Genomic DNA, 24,773 nt, shown 5'->3' on the forward strand with positions numbered 1-24,773 from the left:
TTTTTTTTTTTTTTTTTTTTTTTTCATAAAAAATAACCTTAGAATTCGAGAAAGACAAAAAAAAAGTATAAATTCGGTCACCTTACAAATTTACTTGTGCTTCTCGGTAAATTTCGTCTCCCAGGCAAATTAATTCTTTGTCTTTTCTGCACGCGGTTAAACAGTATAGTGTACAGCCTTATGTGATCTACGTATGCAATGAGGAAAGAACTAATGATGAAAATCAAATGGAGTGCGTGTGTGTATATATGTATATACTTGTGTCCACATTAGATATAGCAGCAGAATACAGCAGGTTCGAAGCGGACGAGCTAATTAGCGTCTTGATTTACTTAATCCCAATTAATGCTTCTGTCTACCTGGGCTTGCGATGTTTCTATCTACCTGTGTGTACCCGTGCGCCTGCACAAAGGTGTGTGTGCACGGGATTCGGTGGTTCGCTACGCAAATAACGGATTACGTACGTACGGTTACGCGCGTATAACCACACATAGAGAGTGAGAGAGAGGGTGGGGGGAGAGAGGGGGGCGAGAGAGAGTGGCGCCACCACTTCATAGCATAACTGAACACTTCTGTCACTCTATATCAACGTTACTGCTGACTTTTACCCAAGTTGCAGCATATTGCGGCCTCCGCACGGACGCAGCTTTCTCATTCTCTTCGGAAGGGATGATCGTGTTTGTGAACCCAGTGTAAACAGGGAGTACCCATCCCGTGTAACTTTACTGACAACGTAGGCACTTCATTCTGGTATACTTTCTCTCTTCTTGTACACGCAAAACCTTACAGGGTGTCTCCAGTAATAAGATGCGTGAGATCTACAGGTATCATCAGGTAAACAAAAATTTACTAAGATGATTCATTTATATTTATGACCACGGTCAACGTCAATACGAGACCGAGTGCATCACGCTATTCTGGAACCTAGACTTGATCGAAGATGAGTTTAGGGATTGGCTGACGATCGGAGAGGCTCCAAAATCTGGTGATCTGCTTTTGATCACTCACGGGTCTTGGGTTGATCTTACCAAACAAAGCTCAACTATACAGTAAGAGCACGGTTGAGGCTCAGGATGTGTTCTTAGAATTTACAGCGATAAACGAATCAGCGCTAACAGAAGGTACATGTGGTGTACGGTATGACGACGAAGTTCAGCGAATCGGGGAAATACTGTTTTATGAAGTGTTTGTAAGTTCATGCTGTAACATATCAGCGTTACGGGGTAGAGCTAACAGAGGTCTTTAGTGATCTATCGTGGACGTGCTCTTGATCAAGTTCAGGTTCCAGAATATGACTTAGTCTCGTATTGATGTTGAACTTAGACGTAGGTCTAGATCGAGGACTCAAATGTTTATCAATTTTTTTAAAACCCTTACAGACCTGTAGGTAAAGGGTGTCTCATTAGTCTACTTAACGAACATGGACAGATGCCTGTAGGTCTGTAAGGGTCATTATCGGATCTATATATTTTTTTCGATATACGTAAAAGTTATCGGTAGCTAATCTGCGCATTTGAGAGTGGAATATGCATCGGTGGATTGAAAATCGGACAGATCCGTTCTCGTGGTAAGCCCCTTGGACGCGAGGACCAACTCCCCCTAGACTTAATTGACAGATGTTATTTGCACAGTGAGACCATAATGCCACCACAGCAATCAACCGTAGTACCTGCGATTTGCTGTGTATGGGACCCCATAACGAACCGTGTGTTTGCTAAGCGTTCCCTGGTACTCGGGACGGCATCATCAAAGCGAATTAATTGTAATTTCGAATTAAGTCGCAGGGTTCAATAGAGCTCTTCGTATGCTACGTAAAAGAATCGTAAAAAAGTTTTCTGTCTTACTCGCAGAGAAATAATTATCGGATATTATTCCGCTTATACGTTGCTGTAAGAGAAAATATTCAGACGAGTCAAAATCAACTGCGCTGGAACGGTAGTCGAATTCTGGTAAAGAAACGGGAAGAGACGAAGCCACTCGACGTGGGAACGAAATGTTCGTTCGCGATTGAACAAATACCTTGAGAATCGGTATACTCTTGCCAAGCGCCGTCTTTTATCTAAAGCAATATCAGCAACTGGAATGAAAGAATTATCGACGGTAACCTTATTGCCAATATTGACTTTCAATATTGCTGCAGCAATTTCACATTACTACCATCTATAGAACTTCTAGGAATTTCTTTACCGTTTCTCTACCTTGTTGCCGAAGAAGTTTTTAGCCATCGAAGTTAGTTCGAATTGACCTTAATCTACCGTCAGGTATCCGATCAGTATGGTCTCAAGATAGTGGCTCCTTCGTTCTCTTGTATTCCTTGTGGATACAGAGTTGCCGCAGCATGGCAGCCTGTTTGCTTTTAATCATTTTTGCTTCGTCCTGACGAAACAGAAATCTCATAAATACATAAATACGAAAACGTTGGCCCCAAGCGAAGACCCTTAGCGGAAAGACGAGCGAATAAACGAACCAACCGATTACTTAGCCTAACTTAATCTTTCTACTACTTTCGGATGCTCGGACATACATTTTCTTTTTCGTGATTTTATACATGAAAAATTTGTTGTTTTTTCCCCACGTATTCTTATTATTCTTAATCTACAAATAACTGCCGTTGGATATTTAGGTTTTTAATTTGACAACGATACGTGGCGGATAATTGTGTAATTTTTTTTTACAGTTAAGTAATATTTGTCGAGAGAATTAAAAGCGTTTGTTTAAAAAATTCTTGGTTCTTTGCAATATGTGTACTTCTGTTCTTTTGAAAAACAATGGGATGTTTTTTTATGTATGGTTAATATATGGGGTTCAATCCACCCTTGTATGACTGCTAACCTTATAAATTTCGCGCACCTACCGATGGGTTTACCTTTTTACCAATCCACTTTGTGTACAACGCTTCAACCTTATTTACGAAACTAGCCCCTAATCATATTATATTTCTTTGTAATGTATTCCTATCTTTCCTGAAAGAGAATACTTTATTATATCTGCTGCGTGCAACCCCTTTTACACTGATGAGGGGGCGACGGTGCTTTGCACCCTTTGAATCAGCGATTAGTGTCGAGCTGATACAAGGTGAAGTCCGACTTTATCAGGTTTTGTTGGTAATTACCAGAAAATTGTTGATTCATAATTAGGAGAGATATCAGCCCTCATTTTTTTCCCCTGTCTCGTCGATCATCTAGAATTGTTATCCCTTGTATTTAGGAATTGTTGTCCCTTGGGTGTTGGTATCCATTGAATTTTTCTTCATATAGCTTATCTGCTCTTTGGAAAAGTTTTATTTATATCTCTTACTACAGGCATCAAAAACCGTTTTAAGATACTTGTAAAATTTTAGAATTTTTATTTCTCCTTTCCTTACCCTTTTTTTCGTAGCCAATTGGAAAATACGGAGTAAGTGCGCTCTGTTTGGCAGGACTGGAGGGCAGTCGCCCCTGGCAGCCCGGGCACCCTTTATAAAACATTCAAAGTACGCCCCTTGTCCGCGCCTCCTTCACTCTGCAGCGCACGGGCTTAATTAGCAGGATCCTCCTGCACACTGCATTTTATTTCATTCATTTATCTTTCAAACGTTTCGCTTCTTCCCGGCTTTTGTTTCATGGCCGGGGGCTTGAAATATTTTGAGCGGTACCCTGTAAGCTCCATCCTCTTTCTCTCTTTCGTCCCTGGAGCTCATTACTCACTCACCAACAGAATATTTTCGTGCAAGTAAAGGTTTCTATGCATCGATTAAATCTCACTGCAAATTAGCAAAGACGAACATTATTCTTAGCAGGCGAATTCGCTTTCCGTATATCTTTAGCACCATTAGATGTTGACTGTTCGTGACTTTTGTTCGTAGTCGTTACGCATCGCCGATTACAATTTTAAAAAAGGGACAAAGAAACACCTGTTATCGAAAAAAAAATGGGAAAATTTGAATAGTCAAATTGACGTTATAACATCCGTTGGGATATAGACTTGTCAATCAGTGTCGTAATACAACCGAAGCTTTCATGCAATTCCCGCATTGGCGAATCATATATATTTTCCAGGCAACTCGTTGCCGTAGCATCATTGTTCTGTATATTCCATTCTACGATAAAATAAAACGTAATATGGTTGGATTAAAAATATCTTTTTTCAATGTTTGATCAATACGTTTATTGTTATGTGATGCGAGTAATTATGTTCGGTACTACGCTTAAAAGAATGGAGAGGATGAAGTGAAGAAGAAAGAAAATTCAAATTTTTCTCTTCGTATCGTACGATTTATTCAAGTCGCATTTTTCATTCGCTTTTACGCCGCAGCGAGCGCCCCCGACGTTGGCGCACCAACGAGTCCGCGACTTCAACGATGTTAGCGAGAACTTTTTAATTGGCTACCCTTAATTAGTTAACCGGCAGAACCTCTGTAATTATTCTGTTTCCCACTCGTTCTGTATACTTTCCCTCCGCCTCACTCCTACTCGGACGCCCTCATCGAATTCCGCGCATATAACATAACCTCTAGCCAGTATCATTCCCCCCTTTGCATATCGCATCGTTTTGCTGATTACCTCTATTTATTTAACATTAAAATGTATAAATAAATCTTCCACTCATTACTCGTTCTCAGGAGACATCCATAATTTAATCCATATGGATGGAGAGTAATCAGAGCGATATTTGGAATTTGTGAAATTCGCAGATTTTCCATTCGCACTTATAATCGAACAGTTTTGGTACTATCTTCGTGGGTTTAAACATTTCAGAGAAATGGATATTCATGCAAGTCTGATGAAGATGGTGTGTATCGTGAAGAAAATATTAGATACCTTTTACAGTATATTGCGCACGTCAATTTAAATGAATTCAATATTGTAGAGGGTTGTAGTACATATTGCAATTGGTCTGCGATGTTTATCACGATTGTCGTCACGATTTGGACTCCTAGATTTTATTTGATTTTTATCAAGGCTCTCGGAACTTCACGATACTGGCGTGACCTTAATGACAGTGCGAGCAAGTTTCCTGTAGGAGAGTTATCGCAATTTCATTTTTTTACGATTGCTGTACGATGCACTTTAACAAATTGTTCTCCGTGTGTCGTTACCTAAAGTATGTAGACGATCCGTCGAAGCGAATTGTTCTTGCATATGTTTTTTGGTACAAATACGACGGATAGCCATACAGTAAGATATATTTTTGATACCTTGATAGATATATACCAATGGACACGTTTAATGTGAATATAATTGAGAGGTTGACATACTGCTGTCCACATAAGCTCGTTATCTGTCAATGAACACAATTTATTAAGTCTTCTATCTCATGATGCGAAGCTATATCTTTATTACGTTCGGCCAAGGCATTCATGTATTTTGACTAACTATGACGTATAGTACATATATCCGGTCGATTAGTGTACCAAGTCATTAAGGTATTCGATGTGATCACGTGTGTCTTTGGGGAACCTTGTTGTTGTGCTTTCTAGTAAATATTATCGATTCCTTGATTTTTATACTCTAATTTGACATAGATGAGATAATAAAAAATAAATATAATATTCTCTCTATTTATTCTTTAAAAACATATTCTCTGAGAACAGAAGTAAATATAGTAGTAATTGCTGTATTATTTGTATTGCAGAGAGTGGCAGGCAACTGGGTCCTCATGCCTGTGCGATTTGCCAGAACGTGGTCGAGGGTGGCACGCAGAGTAGAGCATTGTCCAGGAGTCAAGCATCTCAGTACGGGTTAAGAGAAGATCAAGTTACACCGGGAGCTCGAGTGTGTAATACCTGTAGGTGTAAAGCTGTTCGAGGACGATATACAGCTTGCCCATTGCCTGGATGTCCTAATTTGAACAACGCAAATTCGAAGACACGAGTGAAACGGTTACGTGCCCTTCCCCAGAAGTGGAATGATCTGCCTCTGGAGATAAAGGATCCAGTCATACAGGAGTTTCGTTAGTAGAGCAAAGTTTTATTTGTGAAGCAGCTTACAATAACGCAATACAATCTGAATCTCGCTCTTTTTCTTTCCTCAGAAATACCGAGCAACGTGACCAAGTGCTGCTCGGTGTGCTTCAGCAGGATATCGCGTAGATTAGCACCTCATTTATCAGGAGGTGCAGATCCTGCAGAGGATGCTGATGGCTTCTCGCGGCAGTGGACGGACGAGGAAGTTGAGAAATTGAGAAGAGCTTTGCGCGAACATGGCACGAACTGGTCAAAGGTCTCCGAGCAGATATCCGGAAAGTCGAGTCACCAATGTAAAAATTATTATCTTGCGAACCGTAAGAAACAGGGTCTTGATCAGATGGTTATTGAGTATCATCAGTCACTCGGAGAAGAGAGAAGACCCTGTCTTACGGATGAGGAGGAAAGCGGAAGTAGTACGAGTAGCTGTGATGAATTGGCTGTAAGTTAAAAAGAGTATTTTATCTCCATTAAATTGAGGTACGATCTTACTTATTTGTGTTCACTAAGCAGTATTATTTATGGTGTAATCTAATTGCAGGTGCATGACTCTAGCGACACGGCCAGTGCGGGTAGCCCTGCCAATACGATATCGAGCAGTACACCAGTTGTTGCGGCAACAAACGCCACCTTGTCGATTCAGCAATCAACAGACACCAAATTAAACGACAAATTGTCGGATATCGCTGTAGTCTCATTGGTACCGTCCTCTGTTAACATGCCCAACTCTCAACAAACGTCAGGGTCTAGTGTACAACAGGGAGCTACCAATCGTGAGGATTACGATAGCTCTGCCACGGTAAGACGAGTTCTTTTCAATGGTTTTTCTTTAATACCGAATATCGTTCTGGCACGCTCTAGTAGATCTTCTGAACGCGGATCCATTTGTACTGGATGTATCAGTAGATGTTTAGATGTTGCACGAGGATTGCTAAGGCTTCCTTCTCTTTTCGATGATAGAGCCGTCTGATAGAGGTTCGCTGATTGTTCCAGGAGACGGCGGACGAGGGTCAGGGTGGCGCTGATTTGGACAATAGCAGTGTCGTTGTGACGTTAACGACTACCAATACGACAACTATATTGCCACAGCAACAACAGCCACCGCAACCGCCAGCAACTAACATACACTCGCCACCTACGACGACCAGCAGTGCTAACCCACTTACTGTCAAGGATCTCATGCTGGGTGTTATAGAGATGCAGCTTAAACGGAATCCTCATAGTCCTGCCGGAAGTAGCGGTTCATCCATTCCCGCCAGCTCTGGAACTCCTACGATATCCAGCATCCTCAAGACGGATCATCGCAACGATATTACGTTTGTTCGGGAGTACAAACCAGCTGCGAATATCACTACTGCCATGTCCAATAGGGACTCTAACCTTGCGACGCTTTCCGTCGTTTCTGGAACTCATCATGGCCATCATTCCACGTCCAGTCCTCAGCAAATAGGTAAGTAGACTGAACTCTCGTTAGAGTTCCAGACAAAATATTACGAAATAGTATGATTATTTATTTGAAACAGGTCAAATGCAAGCTACCATAACACCTTGTCCACCTCCAGCGCCAAGTAATCAATCTCAAACCTCGGATCTCCTTCCCAAGGAAGGCTTGGTGGTAGTACAAGTTCAACAGGCTCTCAGAGAAACGGAAGGTACTTTGGATCTGAGTATAAAGAAGCCCAGGCAACAGGAGTATAATCACTCGCTACAACCACCGCACAAACCACCACCCGTAACCATATACCGAACGGAACCACCCCAAGGAGCAGCATGTACGTCTTATCATACGGTTTATCACCATTCCCATCCGGAACAAGGCCGCGGTGCGAAGAGTCCTTTGGTTTATACGTCATCGCCAAGACCTCAAGCTCCACTGACACCGAAGATGAACAAAGTAACAGTGCAGCCCCCTCATCCGAAGTTGTCTCCAAAGCTGAGTGGAATTAGTTCCGGTCATAAGGGTGGGTCAATTACTCACGGTACTCCGGTTTCTGGTGCCCGTTACGAAGGTCTTCTCAGGCAAATGACTCCACCAGGAAGTACTGGTGGCGCAGGGAATACTGGTAGCAGTCAGGGTCCAAAGGAAACTGGCTCTATCACGCAAGGAACACCAGTGCATCCGTTTGCAGTGGATAAGAGAGCACCAATCTATGACTATCATCGATCCATTAGGCATTCACCAGCTAATACGGGGAATGTTTCTGGCCAGCCTCAGAATCAAGGCGTAGTAGTTACTCATGGTAGCCAATACAACTCTTATCCAACTCGCCCGCCGCCGAGCTACACGATGGAACAGCAACTGTCATCAAGACAGATTATTATGAACGATTACATAACGAGTCAACAGATGCAGCATCGAAGTCGAAATCCACCACCTGCTGAATCCGCGGCAAAGAACGAATCTCAATCACCACTTTACTATGCGAGCACACCTCCACCACAGTCTCACACGCAACCCAGGCAGGGTGTTATCCAGAGGCACAATCCTCAGAAGCAGATGCATTATCCTCCACCTCCAGGGCTCGAAGCTTTCTCTAGCCTAGTCGACGTAGCAGTTCAGCAACCCAGTTTGCCCGTACCGCATCCACATGGCCACCCACCATCGGGAAGCAGTGGTCACGAAGGCTTAGGCAAAACGATGGCAGATCGCCTACTTGCGGATCGATACGTAGACAACAATAGAGCTTTCCGGGAACAGGAAATTAGGCTTCAGGAACATCGTTTAGCTATGCAGCAACAAGCCGAACATCGAATGGCTGTGGCTCATCAGCAACATCGAGATCGTGAGCGAGAGCGGGAGCGAGAGAGAGATTTTGCTCATCTTCGTGAAAAGGAAGAGCAGAGATTGCAGCGCGAGAAGGAAATACAACATTTGGAGCATCGGCTAGCTGTTCAGCAACAAGAACATCGTTTAGCGCAACACAGAGAAAAAGAAATGCAACATGCGGAGCATAGGCTATCGGTGCAGCAGCGCGAAAAGGAAATTCAACACACGGATCACAGAATGGCAGTGCATCAGCAACGGGAGAAAGAAATTCAGCAACAGTTGGCCGCTGCACAGCGCGAAAAGGAGCACCAAGAACATCGGCTGGCAGTACAGCAGCGAGAGAAAGAGATTCAGCAACAACAGCAGGAACATAGGTTGTCGGTGCAACACCAGCGTGAAAAGGAGATACAGCAACATCACGCTGAACATCGGATGGCAGTGCAGCAGCAGAGAGACTTGGCTCACTTACAACAACAACAAATGCAACAAATACAGCATATTCAGCAACAACAACGCATCGAGATAGAAAGGCGGCATATAGCTCAGATTTATCGCGATCAGCAACAACAACAGCAACAGCAACAACTCGATCGTGAATCTTCTCGGATGCTAGGCAGTGGTTTCCCTCCGTCTTCCAGGATACAACAGCAGCAGCAACAGCAACAACAACAACAGCAGCAGCAGCAGCAGCAACAACAGCAGCAGCAACAACAGCAGCAGCAATCCGCCTCGAGACAGGGCCAATCTGCGCCTAATCAGCAGCAAAGCGAGTCCTCGTCTACCTTAACAGCTGCGAGTCTGATCGATGCCATTATCACCCATCAAATAAATCAGAGTGTTGAAAATACTGGTGGAAGTCCTGTTTCTAATAGTCAACCCACTAGACCTGGTGATAGACTCTTTCAGGTACGTGTATTATACTGAACGCTACTTTCATATTAAGATAGTTATGACTCATTTTGTTTATAACGCAGGTCTAGTAATATGAATATTCTTTTATAGGGATTTCATCGGGAAAGCCCAGCGGAGTCAAATGGTGCGGCACATAGTCCAGCTGGTGATGGTGGAACTGGAAACAGTGGTCCCGGTTCTGGTAGCGGAAGTGGCAGTTCAACTAAAGCTATTACCCTCGGAGAACACGTGGATCATATAGTGACCAAGGATTACGGACCTCCACACGGTTCTTATAGAGCATACCAAGGGTAAGTTCATCATGTGGTAAAATCTAATTCAATATGTGGATACTAATATTACAATGTCTCATTCATCTTATATTCATACAAATTCAAAGACTACTATTAAATATCGCTATTACTTTCAATTTCTAGATACCACGAAGACCAGTGGAAGAGGCGAAAAGTCGCCGAGCCGGATTCCGTAAAGTCAGGTGACGAGCGACAGATAATTCGCGTTGCTCAACAACAACAGCAACAGCAACAGCAACAACAACAGCAGCAGCAGCAAGCACCCTCGATGGCCAAACAACAGTTCCATTCTGTAGAGCCAGTATCACCACCTGAAACCACAACAAACCACTACGCAAGACGTTTCTACGAAACCACCACTGCCACTACAACTTCCGGTACTCCAACTAATAAGCCTCACCTCTCGCCCTTGGACTATGTAAAGAATAAAATCGTTGAGGTTATGAGAACATCCGAGGATGACAAAGCCGGTACGCCTAGCGATAGAAATGGCGGAAATAGTTCTGGTGAGAAGGATGATAAATCCGGCACAAGTGTAGAGAGTCCATCTGGTGGTGAAGTGGTTATCGATGAATCACCTAATCAGCCTCAACCACCAGCACCTGCGCCTACTACTTTCTATCCGTTCAGTGCCCTCGGTGTACACACTGGACCACCACCAGCGCCTCCACCTCCAACTTCTGTTTCCGCATCGGTAACAAAAGCCGAACAGTCCCAAGCAGAACCTGCACCGCTTTTATCTGCTCAGTACGAGCCACTCTCGGATGAGGACTGATCGAATGGACTCACCGAAAGGATCCTTGAAATACTAAAACCTTATCGCTAGACATATTTTTCTTTGGAAAAATCTAGAACATTTCGATTCGCGGTTATACCATGGTGTGGTGTCTTTTACTGGGAATCGATGCAATTTTATACAGGACGTCTCTTGCACTGCCGATACTTTTCGGTTTTAAAGACATTATTATTTTTTTTCTATTTTACATATCGATATTCTTACTCCGATATTCTTATCTTCTCTTATCTTCCTATCATTGTTGTTGTCTTATTTTACAAAATGAAAAATTCGTTTCATCCATCGAATCACAACGTAAAATTTTTTGTTCTTTTTTTTTAACCTAATGATTTTATCATTGCCGCAGGAAACGTGGAATTAAAAGTTACTGTCCACGTGTCCACTGACCATTCAGTTAATAAATTTCATGGTTTTAATTTGCACGCTTAGACCAGCGAGGGGAGTCACTTCTACAGTACAACGAATTCTAACTGACAAGTTACTTTATTTCACTCCGAGCATGCAACGCGTAATTAAACAATTTTAATCGAATCCAGTGTCACGTTTGATCGTCGCTATCTATCAAGAGTCCTTATGAAATTCCGTCGATGAATCCCGTGATGCGTTTACCTTTGAAGTTACAAAAATTAGTAAAAGACGAATCCCTGAAGTGGAAAAACAAGACACCAGAGACACAGACGCTTTCCTTTTGTAAATAGTGATTAATAATAATCGTTAAACGGTAAATAACGGTGTTAAAATGTGTGCATGTTTTTATTTCGAGAATGAGTCCGTGAAAGGCGTCTGGGATTAAAATTCGTTTAATTGTAATAATACCAGTGCAAGGATATAGTAGTACGTAGTGCGAGCGAGTTGGGGGAGGGGGGGGGGGGGAAGAAGAAGAAATAATGACTATGGGGGGGGGGGGGGGGGGGGGGGGGGGGGGGGGGGGGGGGGGGGGGGGGGGGGGGGGGGGGGGTGAAGAAGAAGAAATAATGACTATGACGAGGACGAGAGAATGACACGACAAAGTGAGAGTATTCTGTACTACCGCAGGAAGAAGGAAAGAAGAATGATAAATAAATATACGACTGCGGTCGATCGTGACGTGATGCATCGTTTAGATATATGGTGTATATATACTTATTATATGCGATTACACGTATATACAACGCGCGTCAATACAATGCATATGCGTATACACAAAAGGCAAAGAAAGAGTAAAAAGAAAAAAGGAAAAGAAAATAACACGAGCCACCCGGGCAATATTGTCCTTACAATGAGCTCGTTCAGCGTCATCCTTTCTGTTTTGTCCTTGTTCTCTATAGATACATATACATATACATATATATATATTTACATATATATATATATATATACATTTTCTTTTTCATTTTTTGTCTTGATAAGGTGGTTTAAACAAGGAAAATAATATGTAAGTGTAAGCACTGTAAATAGTACATAATATTATCTTTTAAGTATGAGCAAGTTATTTGTAGGATCACTAGTGTATTGTATGAGAATAAGTGCATAGATCATATAGAATAAAAGTACGATAGGTAGCGTCTAGATATTAGAAAACCACGAACTGACTAGGGAACTTTTCCCAAGACTATGTTCTCTTATAAATAAACAGCCGATTAAATGAAACAAAAATTATATATGTATATCTGTATAAGTATATATATATGATTGCAAAACACATCCGCAAATACATACAAAAATAGAAACAAAGGAACGCGATTCGAAAATCAACACGATGAACGGCTGCTGGATGTCGATTTTGTTTAATTTAACGATACACGAAAAAGTGATAGAGTGTTTAGAATTTGAGGACAATGAGAATTACACGAATTATACGGACATAAAAAGAGAAAACAAAAAAAAATACATAGGACACGTACAATAACATGCATACTCCATTACCTAATTTCCTGCAATCTCCCAACGTTACATACTACTTATAATCTCGTACACGAGAAGAAGGCGAAGATGAAGAATATAGAAGAAAAATGAAAAAAAAACTGACTTTTTTATACAGCCTAATTTTATATTTGTATGCAACGCGTTTTCAACGTGTGGACTGCGACTCCGACTGAGTGACGTTGAGAGAAGGAGAAGTGAAGAAAGGAAGAAACAGATATAATGAAAGTTAGAATGAAATATTTTCAAATTTGGATATTGCATACGCGGTTGATTATGAAGAAGATAAACCATGTGAGACTGCTACAGTGCGTTTCATATTCATTGGAATATTTTTATTTATTTTGATTTAGTAAGTATTATTTTTGTACCCTCCATCAATGCTACCATCTTGTTCGTCCGTTGATTCATCTGTTTTATTTTATTTATGGCTTCCTATAACGATATGATCCTTATCGGATAGATGTATACAGATATTTTATTGAAAATCAATTTATTGACGAACTTTTTAAATTCGTTATCACGCCCAGAGTCTCCTGCATTTATTACTGCCGTAAGAATGATTTTTTTCGTACCTCTCATTGTTTATTATACATATATGTATCGTGGCACTTCTACAGGACTCAGCTAACGTGAACGAAATATTCATCAGGATTTTATGGACGTCAGACAATTGTATTATAATTCTATGAGGGTATTTTAAATATAGTTCTTACTGAATTCTTCTACTGTTACTTGATACATCATTCCTTCAGACTATCACATATTCGTTCATTGTTTCATTCCCATTACGTTTATTATATATCGTTATGGGAACCTCGCGTAGATTTCCACCACGAAGTATTTGGAAGAAGGTGCATCATATTTTACATTGAATAAATCAATTTACGAAAAGTTCACCACGCGCAAGAAACAAAATCGGACAGAAGTTCCTTCTAAATATTTTCCACGCTTTTTCATTCGAAATTCAGAAAGTAAAAAAATGTGGTACTACGAATTCAAGATGTATGTTCTTGGAAGACATTGCTACAGGTCGCAGTTTGATGGCAAAAGGAGAGCTAAAAATTCTTCCGTCCCTTCCCGAGTCAAGGGAAAGAGACACAGACAGAAAGAGAGAGAGAGAGACTCCATATGACATGAGTTAAAGAAAACAAGAAGAGCAAGTGATAGAATGACAAAAAGAAAGTGAATGATAATAAAAGCGAAAGGTAACTAGATATGTATATAGGGAATGTGGCTGCCAATCGAGTCTGATATATTTCACGAATTGAAATTTTAATATACTGCGAATGCGAGAGAGAGAAAGATAGAAACTTAGAGAGCCGTCAATGCTTCCAAAAAAAAAAAGAGCGATGTGAGTATATATTAAATTTAAAAAATAAATACAAACAAAAAAGTGATAGCAGTTTAAAACTATAACAGGATATCCGCTGTAACTTGTTAACGCAGATATGCTTTATGCACGAAGAATAATACAAAGGAAATCATACTGTTTCTTGACGTCATATCCGTGAAATGGAAAAAGAAATACTAGAGAAGAGTACGGTCAAGCTATATTGCTGTCAGCGATGCTACAACTGGATGAAACTAGTGAGTAAATAATTAAATAATCTACTATATCACGTGTGTACCTATTTGAGTTCTAATTATGGAACGAAAAAAGGATTAATAAAGAGGAACCGCGTAGAGGGACGATATCTCTTAAAAAAATATAAAAAATTATAGTAAAGAAAGCGGTGGACGAATGAATATAGCGACGAATAAGATTAAAGGCTGTATAAAATGGATACTAAAAGCCAAGCTACTCAACCTCTCTCCTGAAACATTGTGTGTTTGTGTGTATATATATACACACATGGGTATGCATATATGTATACAATGCATACCTGTATATGTATATATAAGAAAGAAAGGTAAATCAATAAAATGCGATACGGTACTATTCTACGAACACTATTATTAATTAATTAAAAGAAAATTAATAACGATTAATAGCGAGCGAGCGCATAACATGCCTACAGTAAACTACCGGTGTAGCATACACGATAATATTATTATCAAACGATTCAATGTAAATTGTTATTTTTGTTGAAATAAAAATCACCTTCGTTATGATAGGGTCTCTATGGTTCACATAGAAAAATTTCCCTTCATAATTTCTTTTTCTATTAAAAAAAATTAATAACACGATTATGAACTAGACATAAGCACTTCCTCATTTCCTGTCGGCTATCGGTCTATGTGAATACAGCACGTGCTCTTATCATTCGTTCTCTGGCTGCTTTGAATTGTTCCAAAACATTGTTTACGCTACTCATGAGAGTTCCTGCGCTCAGTCTTTCAAAGGTGTCTCTACGAAAACCACGCTCCCTGGTGAACGACCTGCTCTGATGAACTATGCTCATTCTCAGCTTTACGGAGCCGCTAGGTACTACAGACAAATCGGATTTCTCTAATTTTGTTTTGTCATGTCGAGATGGGATTCCACAGTAACTCATATCCTCAAGTTCGTAGGTGCCACCGGTGAAGAAACGTCGTAGAGAATTCACTAAGCCTGCTACGGGTCTCCAAGTCTCCAGAGTAATTGTATGAGTTCCTGCAGATGGTGGTAGAGAAAATGATGCGTACCCTTCTATACGATACCTGGAAAATGATAAAAATACGTTAACACTTTCATGGATTCTCCTTTTAATCTTGAGATGTAGTCATATTGCTTTTTAACGAAATACGAATGGATTAATCAGACGATAAAACAACGAAATATCGTGTGACAATACGTGGAGTAACTTTTAATGATTAATTTGAAGAATATTATAGGGCTCCATGTACTGTTAAGAGCTTTTACTCCTTGAGACGACGATAAGCTCATAATTAAGAATCGCTATGTACCAGTGTTTACTCAAATTATTATGTAATTTAGGAACGTATTATGGATACATGATAATTGATCTAATCTTACTAGTAATAATATGCAATTTTGTAGACAATTTCTATATAGCTTTAAACGTACAAGTCGACTATCATCTACGTAAATTTTTTCATTACGTAACTTTACCTCTTGTTTGTTACTCACAATATTAACGTAGTTAAGTTGTACATTATCTCAGTCCTATAGCATTAGATTTGGGGCATACCTGATGTAATATCGTGAATTGTTACAGATATTTAAAGCTTAAATCTATAATATTATAAATATATAACACCTCCCATTGGGTTGAACGACAAACCAATTAGCCATGCAAGAATATATTAAATTATCAATTTCTAAAAGATATGAAAGACTTTTGACTTTTCAAAATGCTGATAACAAAGGCATCTAGCATTCTGTTTCTCTTATAGCGTATTAAACGGGATAACATTGAGGGTATGAGAGGCTAGTCATTGAATTATTGACATTGCATCACTGACAAGCGATTGCCAATGACAAAACACTTTACATAACTAATGATTACATCAATACTCAGTATTCTCAAGTCATTGAAATTTTTGACGACGATTCATGCAACCCGTATAGTTCTCAATTTGACGCACAAAGATGTTCAAGTCGTAAATCAATGTTTTTACTGAAATCCTAATAGTTCTGGCTAGCTGGAAAAACAATAAAAGAAAAGATTCTTGTGTTAATGGAAAGGAAAAAATAAAAGATTATAAGAAAAGGTACATTGACAAATTTACGACAGTTCATTTGGATCAAAGCCAATTTACCTAGTCCAACTATCAAGTGAGCCCACGGACAAAAGTATTGTCGGCCACGACGGTAACACGTTCTCATCATTCAAACAGTTCAGATCCAAGTCCAAAAGAATTTCAGCAACGTAACAAAAATTCGACGTTTCCTTTCTCATCCGGGAGCGCTGCGTTCTGCCAGATAATGTTTCGCGTCGATTCGTGCTCCAAAATGTTGGCAGCTCGACGACGTACGTGATAAACAAGGCATCATATGGAAAATCATGTGCTGAGATGATATCCAAATTCAAGATGACACGTAATATATTTTCTGCTGGTAATTCAAACTCCTGAAAAATCTCGGCCTCCTTGTAGATCTGTTTCTCCCGCAATTCCTATTGTAAGAGAAGGAAAAAATTAAAAAGATTCAAATGCTTGATTTCGCATTGTGAACTGTGTAGCGAAGTATTATTTTTTCATTTTTGTCCGTCGAAGGAATTAATCGATTCTATATATTCCCAATAGCGTGAACGGCTGGCTATCTCCTGCTAGCAACTGTCTCCAGTCGGAGCGACAGACTTTCTCTGCAAGCATTTATTAAAATCGCAAGTAAGCAAAGCGGAACTGCAGAGGCGTTTCTCGAGACGTTAAACTTGTCGCAGATGATTATAGAATTGAATGTCTCTTTTTTTTCTTTCTCATTGACCACACTTCATTAAAAGTGAGTGTGATTGATTAATGAAACACAGATAATTTAGAACAAATTAAACAGTCAAGTATTATTAATGAGAATGGTAGGATGAATTTCAGGGGAAAAATATCACCACGTTACATAGAACGATGAATCATGAGGAATTATCGTAAAGTTTGCACAATTGTCTGAATAATGTAACGTGAGCGAGAGAAGATTTCAAAAAACGGATATACGAAAATCGTCTTAGTAAAATAGTTCACGTTAAAATACAAGGAAATAAAAAGACGGAACGGTATTCAATTCACAAGGCTAACTCATGGTATGTTATGTTGTGTGGCGGTGTTAGTGCACGCTTTTGCGACTGTTAAATTGTGAAAGTACTCTAGTACTGTATACGTGTTACCCCTACTGTAATAAACGCGCACATGTGTTTTGATAGCATAAGCATACAATTCTGGTGTTGGTGAGCATGTTTTAAACTGATATTCAGGGAAGGATACAATTCAGTTGTTCGCCGACAGCGAACTGGTTAAGATCTCTTTACTCGATAATATCCGACGCGCGTAGAAACTTTCCTGTATAACGTATCAATAATAAATTGATATTTTGACATTCCTTCATTATTAGTCAGCCCGATTCGCTGTGACTCGTGCAATAAAAATTGAGTCATTTATTAAAAGCATTCGGATAACATCAGAGAGAAATATTCTTAGTTATTTCATTTGCAAGTGGTACTACAAGAAGAATTGCATGATACAGAATATTCTATTAAATTGTGAATATTTGAAATGTGTGATTACGTGATTTAAAATACCAGTGTAATTATTGAAAGTTAATTGTGCGCTGTTAAGAAAAAAAATAAGTAAAATGAATTTTTATCCTCACAAGATAATGCGTCAAATCTCAGAAATCTCGTATGTTGGGTAAGTCCTTTATGTTGATTATAGTTATTGTAAGTTGATGCGAATTAATACCTACGTGTCTTGCGATATCCCTTTCTCGCTGCAATGCCTCAGCATCCGGTTTCTCAGATGCATGTTCGATCCAATAATCATAGCTCATTCCAATTCCATCTACGATGTAATGTTGCTCATTAGAGAAGTCAGGATTTACTGATAGGATCTTATGCGTTTTATCGTAAGTGATAGTGCATAATAATGTCTGTGACTGAGCGATGTTAGTGGATACTTCATCCTTAGGCGTTAAGTCAACCATAATATACATAATTTCTCGTTCTTGATAAAGATAATGATTGGAACGAATTCTTGTATCAGTTGGTTTATCATCCAATATTTTCTTGTTGTATCTTTCTGTAAAGGGTTTGCGATTTCTCAACATAGGCAAAGCAGATGGATTCCTTAGAGACAGAATAGATCTGTAATCTGTAGTGAGTAGAGCATCGTCAGGATAGTAGGAGTCCTGTTGTGTGTAAGAGAATAGCCGTGATCCTTGTATGTTTTCCTCAAGAATTCTTTGGTGATACTGCTTTTGCTGTTCGGTCACACAATTCTTCTCTTCTCTGTAAAAGCTTGCTTCGAAGGGAGCAAATACTTTCTCCTGCCAGGTAAAAAGATACTCCTCATCTTCAAGAAAATTGGAATCCCTAGTCTCATCTTCGTTTTCAAACAATTCGGCGAGGGTGGATCTCTGCTGGATGATCTTGACCCTAGATCAATAAATAGATCGTTTAATAAACAAAACTGAAAGAACATTAGAATGATCAGAAAAAGACTTTATTGACCAGATGGCCAGCTATGTGAATTAAATACGAATAAACAGTAGCTGTAAGATCACTGACTGTCACACCCACCAGGTATTCAATCATTGGTTTCTGCTCTGTGATCTTACTAGCCACACCGGAACTCTACTAACTGTTTTTTAGAAGAAACCATGCTGCTACTCTAGGTGTGCATGTATAAACTGGGAGATAAACAAACGATGTGTCAGAAAAGGCTGCTGTTTTCCACTATTTCCCAGTTAGCAGGCCACCAAGATACGTTACTATAATAAACAATGAACTCACTTTATCTTGAAGTTCTCTATTGGTTGAACGACCCGATAACTTCCTGCTATTTTCATTTTCCCTTGTAGTTTTTCCAGCATTTTTTAAATATTCTGTCGTGAACCATGTACAGTACAACCGGCATAAATTCTCAGATCTACTTTGTTTACCAACACGGTAGGACGTTGCTAGGCAACGCATGACTAAAGTTATTATAGTCAACAGCTGATCTCTATGCAAGGACTGTCGGAGATCTATAGCGTTCTATAAATAACAATATAAGTTTTATTCTCAGATCCTTCATGATCATTGAGATCATTAAGAAAGGTGAGAAAGATCAAAGCAAGCAAAAAAGTTACAGACACACTTGGGTTTTCCATGCACCCGGATCTATCCTCTTTCTTTTTTGTTCATTTTTTGAACCTCACCTTCTATTACTCTCTTGCTCACTCTTTCTTCCTCTAAAATTCCCCAACTCTCTTTGCCCCAAAACGGGTTCTACTCTAAACGTCAAATGTCGAATCTCAGAACGCTTGAGAGGCACTAGCCACTAAAGAGAAGGAAGGTAGCCACAAGACGTTCGTCTCGTAGAAACGTGTTATATGGTGGACGGAAGGGTGACAAGGACAATATATAATTTAATTCCTTCTTGATTGGTATAATGATTCAAGATTCTGAGAACTGATTTAAGAACTGGCTGGCATTTAGTTTGATGCAAGGTAAAGGATCTCGCGGATTGGTCATAACCTGAGTTCCGGGGAATACACTTGAAATGCTTTAACGTTTTTTACTGTACTTGTATGTATAAGCTTGTGATAACGGTAAAACCGCACCTTTCCCACGCTTAGTGAATCATTCTCGATATCGTGTAACGTTAGTAATATCAACTTTTTCTTTACAATCTTATCAGATGCCATAATTATCTCAGAGATAAGACGGTATTAAAAAATAGTCAGGATCAAAGATATCTCCTTAGAGTACTTCAACCAAAACAGCAGATTAGTCTTACTTCTTCCAAATCTTTGAATCGCTGTGCAATTATTTTCTGAATCTGACATATTTAGAGTGTAGAAATATTAACTCCAATTACATCTCATTCATTGATTCATTAAAGTACAGTATTAACCTAAATCAAGATTATACTAAAACTTAGTTTATAATCACCTCTTGCTTATGTACTAGAAATTCCATAAATCTATGTACATGCAACAAAAGACTATTAAAATTTCTGAATGTCAATAAAATTGTGTATTGTAGCAATTTCGATCACTGCTTGAATTGTTATAGTGATTTGCTTTTCTATTTTACATTTGACTATTCCAGGAGTTTTAAATTAATAAGGATGGCTAGTGGGCAAGAAGGTGAATCTGGAGTTACAATACCTCTGCAATATAATGATGCTGTAAGTAATTAATGAATAGGTACTTCCCTCATATTTTCTAATATAACAATGTATAACATGTCAGATATATAAGTTTTACATTAATTGTAGCATTGGAAAGCTATATTTGAAAAGTATGATCTGGATGGTGATGGAAAGATCACATATCAAGAATTAAAAGCTATGATACGTGGCACAGCATACACTAATGACATACCAACGCGTGTAGTCCGGATGATCATGCACAAAGCTGACCTAGACGATTCAGGATATTTGGATTATCCTGAATTTATAGCTATGGTATGTTTATTTTCTATTTTACCCTGGCATAAACTTAAAAATATTTTCTTAAGTGCACTGGAAACTTTAAACAACTATATGAAATATTGTTATGAAATTTCACGCATCAGATTCAATATCAGAATTTTTTCATTGCATTTTACCTTCAGTTGTGAATTTATTATTAAAAAACTGATATCAAAGTAATATTTAGTCCCATAGAATATGTTGTCAACTATACTTAAATAGGAAACATCTGTTACACCTATGGTATTTACAATTTTTCTGGACTGAAATTCAAGATGACTCTGTGGTGTTTGGTCCATTCAACATTTCTTTTAAAGAAGAAAATACTCAATGGCTAGACTGAGGCATTAAGGCTGTCACCATAAATCTGGTAGTCTGAAACATACATTCGTATAACTAACTTGAAAGAATTGAAAATTTGGCCTAATTTCAATTTGCACCTTCGTGTATCTTTGTAAATGATCTTGATATGGTACAATATTTTGATTAGAGGCTATTGATAATGTGAACTACATGCATGGCATATTTCAGACAGCCATTTTTTTAGCAATGGTTTTAAAACCAGGAATCGCGTATTATGCCTTTCTCTCCAATTTTATAACCATGCTAACCATGGGATGACATATGACAAAATCTACATATCTAACTATGAAATTTTAGATACACAGAAAAGACATGCAAGGTGTCTTTGGACACTTCGTTCAGCGTTACGTGCATTCAATGGTACCGCAACGTCCCACAATATCCGGAACCACGCAAACAGCTCATTACTCCAGTGATACCCCGGACGGTCTCTATGAAGAAGAATACAGCTGCAGTCCTCCAGCAATTGCAATGATAATCATCTCTATTATAGAAATCATTCTATTTCTATATGATGCAATTGCTCACAAAGCACTCTCGGTAGAAGGCCCGGCAGCTGTACTCTTCATTTATAATCCTTACAAGCGTTATCAAGCGTGGAGGTACATCAGCTACATGTTCGTGCACGTTGGGTAAGCTCAATATTTCTCCATGCAGTTTTATTAATCCAGCAATAGTCACCCTGGGGTAATAAATTACCCTAGCGTTTTAATCTTGTATGCCACTAAAGTATCGACCTAGATTATAGTCCCATGTCTAGCAAGCGCAGACGTCATTAAGAAATCGAATGCCGTAATAAGTAGGTAATATGGATTTTAATAAAGCTACAGTAAAAGAAAACTAAAAATATATCTGCGTTTGAGTAGAAGATTAGATCTGAGGTATTTAAATATCCCATGTGTATGTATGGCGCTGTTTGAAAAAGGCAGGTGACTAGCACCGAGTTAAAAGATATTCGCGCAAGTACAAATATCACCGGCCAGCAAAGTTTTAAAAGAATCATACAGTAAGCTATTACTCAGGTATGATCAATCAAATGTTTTCAGGATAACATTAGGTTAGTTCAACATGCATTTCAAATATGATAGATTATCTTATTCCCTAGTCATCATACAATAAGATATAACTAGCAGTCTTGTGAGAGCAACCGGATTAACGAGTATTGAAATATTTATGCACAGAGTCTTTCATCTGGTAGTTAATCTTCTGGTACAAATCATGCTGGGAATTCCGTTGGAGATGGTACACAAATGGTGGCGTGTTTTGACGATATATCTTGCCGGCGTTGTGGCCGGCTCTTTGGGGACGTCTGTGTCAGATCCTGGAGTGTTTCTTGCTGGTGCATCAGGAGGAGTATACGCGTTAATCACAGCCCATGTAGCAACGATTATAATGAATTGGCGTCAAATGGAATTTGCCGTTGTTCAACTTCTCGTGTTCGTGCTTATCACCAGCGTTGATATTGGCCAGGCTGTCTACAATCGCTACGTCTTGGACACTAAGGATCAAATCGGTTACGTAGCACATTTAGCTGGCGCTATAGCCGGTCTTTTAGTAGGTATAAATGTTCTGCGCAACCTCGAAGTGAATACGTGGGAGAAGGTTGTATGGTGGGCTAGTGTATTTACATACACAGGACTCATGGCTGCCGCTATCCTTTGGAACATCCTATACACTTCTTACTTCCCGCCAGCAATGTAAAACGAGTATATGCTCACATTCTGAAATTTTTATCAGTTATGTATTCTTGAGGACATGTCAAACTCCTTTGAGTGATCCACGAAGTTTTGTGGGCACCTCACGAAGTACCACTTTTACTCAAAAGAGATGCGTATAAAGTCGACTTGATCGGGACTTATAAGTACAGTAATACTTCATTTATTAAATTCGCATCATACAAATATCGCATATAATGGGATTAAAAAAAGGAATTGGTAATTCAATGAAGACACGAACGAGAGTACTATTGTGCAGCTATTTTCTTATTAAATCATACAATCAGATCAATAAGCGATCAAATAAAGTATTAATCTTTACATATTACTCTCTGTAAAGCGTAGTAAAAATTCATGAAAGCAGATGCTATGAAGACAACATTGAATGAAGAGACAGCGGAGGCGGCTGGCGTTGCTTTGAAAAGAAATTCCCATAATAACGAATTCTCGTAAATCGGGGTTGCGTAAGGCGGGGTATTACTGTAGTATTGTAAAACACATAACGTTGTGCGTGCCGAAAAAAGTAAACGCACAATCGAGCAAAGCAGTGGCTTGGGATTAAAACGGACAAGAATCAAAATTTGTTATTTTGATATTCTAACACATGGTGTCATGCGAGAAACTGTCGTACGCTTCCTACATCGAAGGTATAATATAATATATTTTTTCTAATGTTTACATCACGTTTAAAAGCACTCAAAGGCGTTACGTAATCGGCACAATGCCAATAACGTGAGGCTGTAGTGTAAATTGTACCTGTGCCGGATGACAATGTTTACAGCAAGTTATTATTTTCGCATTTAATTTTTTGAATTATTATATATACATCACTTCAAGCATCGTTCATTGTATCGTTTCAACGATATCCATATGTCATTTGTCATGTAGTAAGATTATGAATTATTTATATAATTTATTTACTCTTGTATGGGGATACCCGTGAATTATATAAGAGTCAGGGTAATCCCAGCAATTCATAAGAATACGTGACATTAAAGCGCGGGATTAAATTAGAAACTGAATTACATTTTAAGGAGGTTCGATCATTATAATCATAATAATAATAGGAAAGTTGAACAGCTAGTAAAAAATTCCAAGATTTTAAGTTAAAAAATTAATTAGCGATAATGTATGAGAATTTCGAGCCATATCTAAATTCACCGTACCCAATTTACCTGGACATTTTTTCAAGTTTGAATATCTTAGCAATCGTACGGTAAATCTTATTCAAATTTTATATAGCTCGAAATTACATTACCTTCTAACGTACACACATTAAATTTGGATCTTTATCTTGGAATGGGTCTAAGTGATCTAACTACCTTAAACAAATCACTTCTTCACAGATAAACTTGTTATAGATCTCTCGATTACTCAAACTATTTAATGTGACACATTTTACCTTATCATTCGTCTCGATACAAATGTAAATGAATTTGATTTCTTTGTACCTGCGGTTTATCAAGTTGACAAATAGTTTTTAATATTGAATAGTCGACCTTCGAACATTGAATGAAAAAAAAGGAGGACAAAAAAGTGCCTTTTGACTGCCGAATTTACATTATATTATAATAAACAACGGTTTACATTGTCCATTTTTTCTTTTATTTTTAGACAATTTCTCTTTTTTTCCTCATCTTCTTTTTTGTACAACGTAATTCATATTCACACTTATCCTATGACTAAGACTTTAATTAGGACTCTCCAGTTCCTAGTCAGTATTAAGTGTGTACATACTTATAAGTTTGGTGTAACGGCCAATTTTTAGACGGACGAGACGTTTGTTAAAAATATTCTTTAAGTTTAAAATAATACACATATAATGAGCAGATACACAATAATTTACCTAATGACAAGAAATACATGCATACGTACGTACAATTTATGAACCAAACAAAATGTAAAAAATTCACATTAAAAAATTCATCATGGCAGTGAACAAAGAACATAATCATGTCGGATATATATTTTGTATGTTTATTTATGAATGAAAATTAACAATAAAACAATAAGAATCGAGTTGTTATCAAAG

General features: G+C 38.7%; 3 protein-coding genes across 25 annotated transcripts in view; 2 read left to right on the top strand and 1 right to left on the bottom strand.

Moving 5' to 3' along the window:
- LOC107266630 (nuclear receptor corepressor 2) overlaps nucleotides 1–11,572 on the top strand; it is a 58,307-nt gene extending 46,735 nt beyond the window's left edge. For 15 of the 18 annotated variants that reach the window (XM_015737289.2, XM_015737286.2, XM_015737285.2 and 12 more), the window contains 7 exons: nucleotides 5,614–5,931; nucleotides 6,013–6,386; nucleotides 6,486–6,743; nucleotides 6,938–7,394; nucleotides 7,468–9,617; nucleotides 9,714–9,913; nucleotides 10,040–10,691. In XM_015737289.2, coding sequence (XP_015592775.1) covers nucleotides 5,614–5,931; nucleotides 6,013–6,386; nucleotides 6,486–6,743; nucleotides 6,938–7,394; nucleotides 7,468–9,617; nucleotides 9,714–9,913; nucleotides 10,040–10,691 — 4,409 coding nt within the window. Of the gene's footprint in view, nucleotides 1–5,613; nucleotides 5,932–6,012; nucleotides 6,387–6,485; nucleotides 6,744–6,937; nucleotides 7,395–7,467; nucleotides 9,618–9,713; nucleotides 9,914–10,039 lie in introns of all 18 variants that reach the window. The other 3 variants (XM_015737288.2, XM_015737283.2, XM_015737284.2) reach the window with 3 other exon arrangements.
- Nucleotides 11,573–14,554: 2,982 nt separating this feature from the next.
- On the bottom strand, nucleotides 14,555–19,131 carry LOC107266636 (Meckel syndrome type 1 protein). The gene is made up of 4 exons (XM_015737316.2): nucleotides 18,998–19,131; nucleotides 17,953–18,640; nucleotides 16,320–16,675; nucleotides 14,555–15,257 (listed from the first exon to the last, which is right to left on the bottom strand). Exons 1-4 carry the CDS (start codon nucleotides 19,075–19,077, stop codon nucleotides 14,852–14,854), a joined length of 1,530 nt encoding a protein of 509 aa, XP_015592802.1. The 5' UTR covers nucleotides 19,078–19,131; the 3' UTR covers nucleotides 14,555–14,851.
- LOC107266638 (protein rhomboid) lies at nucleotides 17,842–24,772 on the top strand. Of its 6 annotated transcripts, none has more exons than XM_015737319.2 (5): nucleotides 17,842–17,897; nucleotides 20,300–20,378; nucleotides 20,469–20,657; nucleotides 21,324–21,658; nucleotides 22,208–24,772. In XM_015737319.2, exons 1-5 carry the CDS (start codon nucleotides 17,842–17,844, stop codon nucleotides 22,725–22,727), a joined length of 1,179 nt encoding a protein of 392 aa, XP_015592805.1. In that variant the 3' UTR covers nucleotides 22,728–24,772. The 6 variants fall into 6 exon arrangements, with proteins under 6 accessions (XP_015592805.1, XP_015592808.1, XP_015592806.1 ...); XM_015737322.2 differs by lacking the exon at nucleotides 17,842–17,897 and adding an exon at nucleotides 19,195–19,303; XM_015737320.2 differs by lacking the exon at nucleotides 17,842–17,897 and adding an exon at nucleotides 19,561–19,695.
- The last annotated feature ends 1 nt before the right edge of the window (nucleotide 24,773 follows it).

The sequence above is a fragment of the Cephus cinctus genome, unplaced genomic scaffold (assembly GCF_000341935.2).
Source record: "Cephus cinctus unplaced genomic scaffold, Ccin1 Ccin1_scaffold0330, whole genome shotgun sequence".
Classification (NCBI taxonomy): domain Eukaryota; kingdom Metazoa; phylum Arthropoda; class Insecta; order Hymenoptera; family Cephidae; genus Cephus; species Cephus cinctus.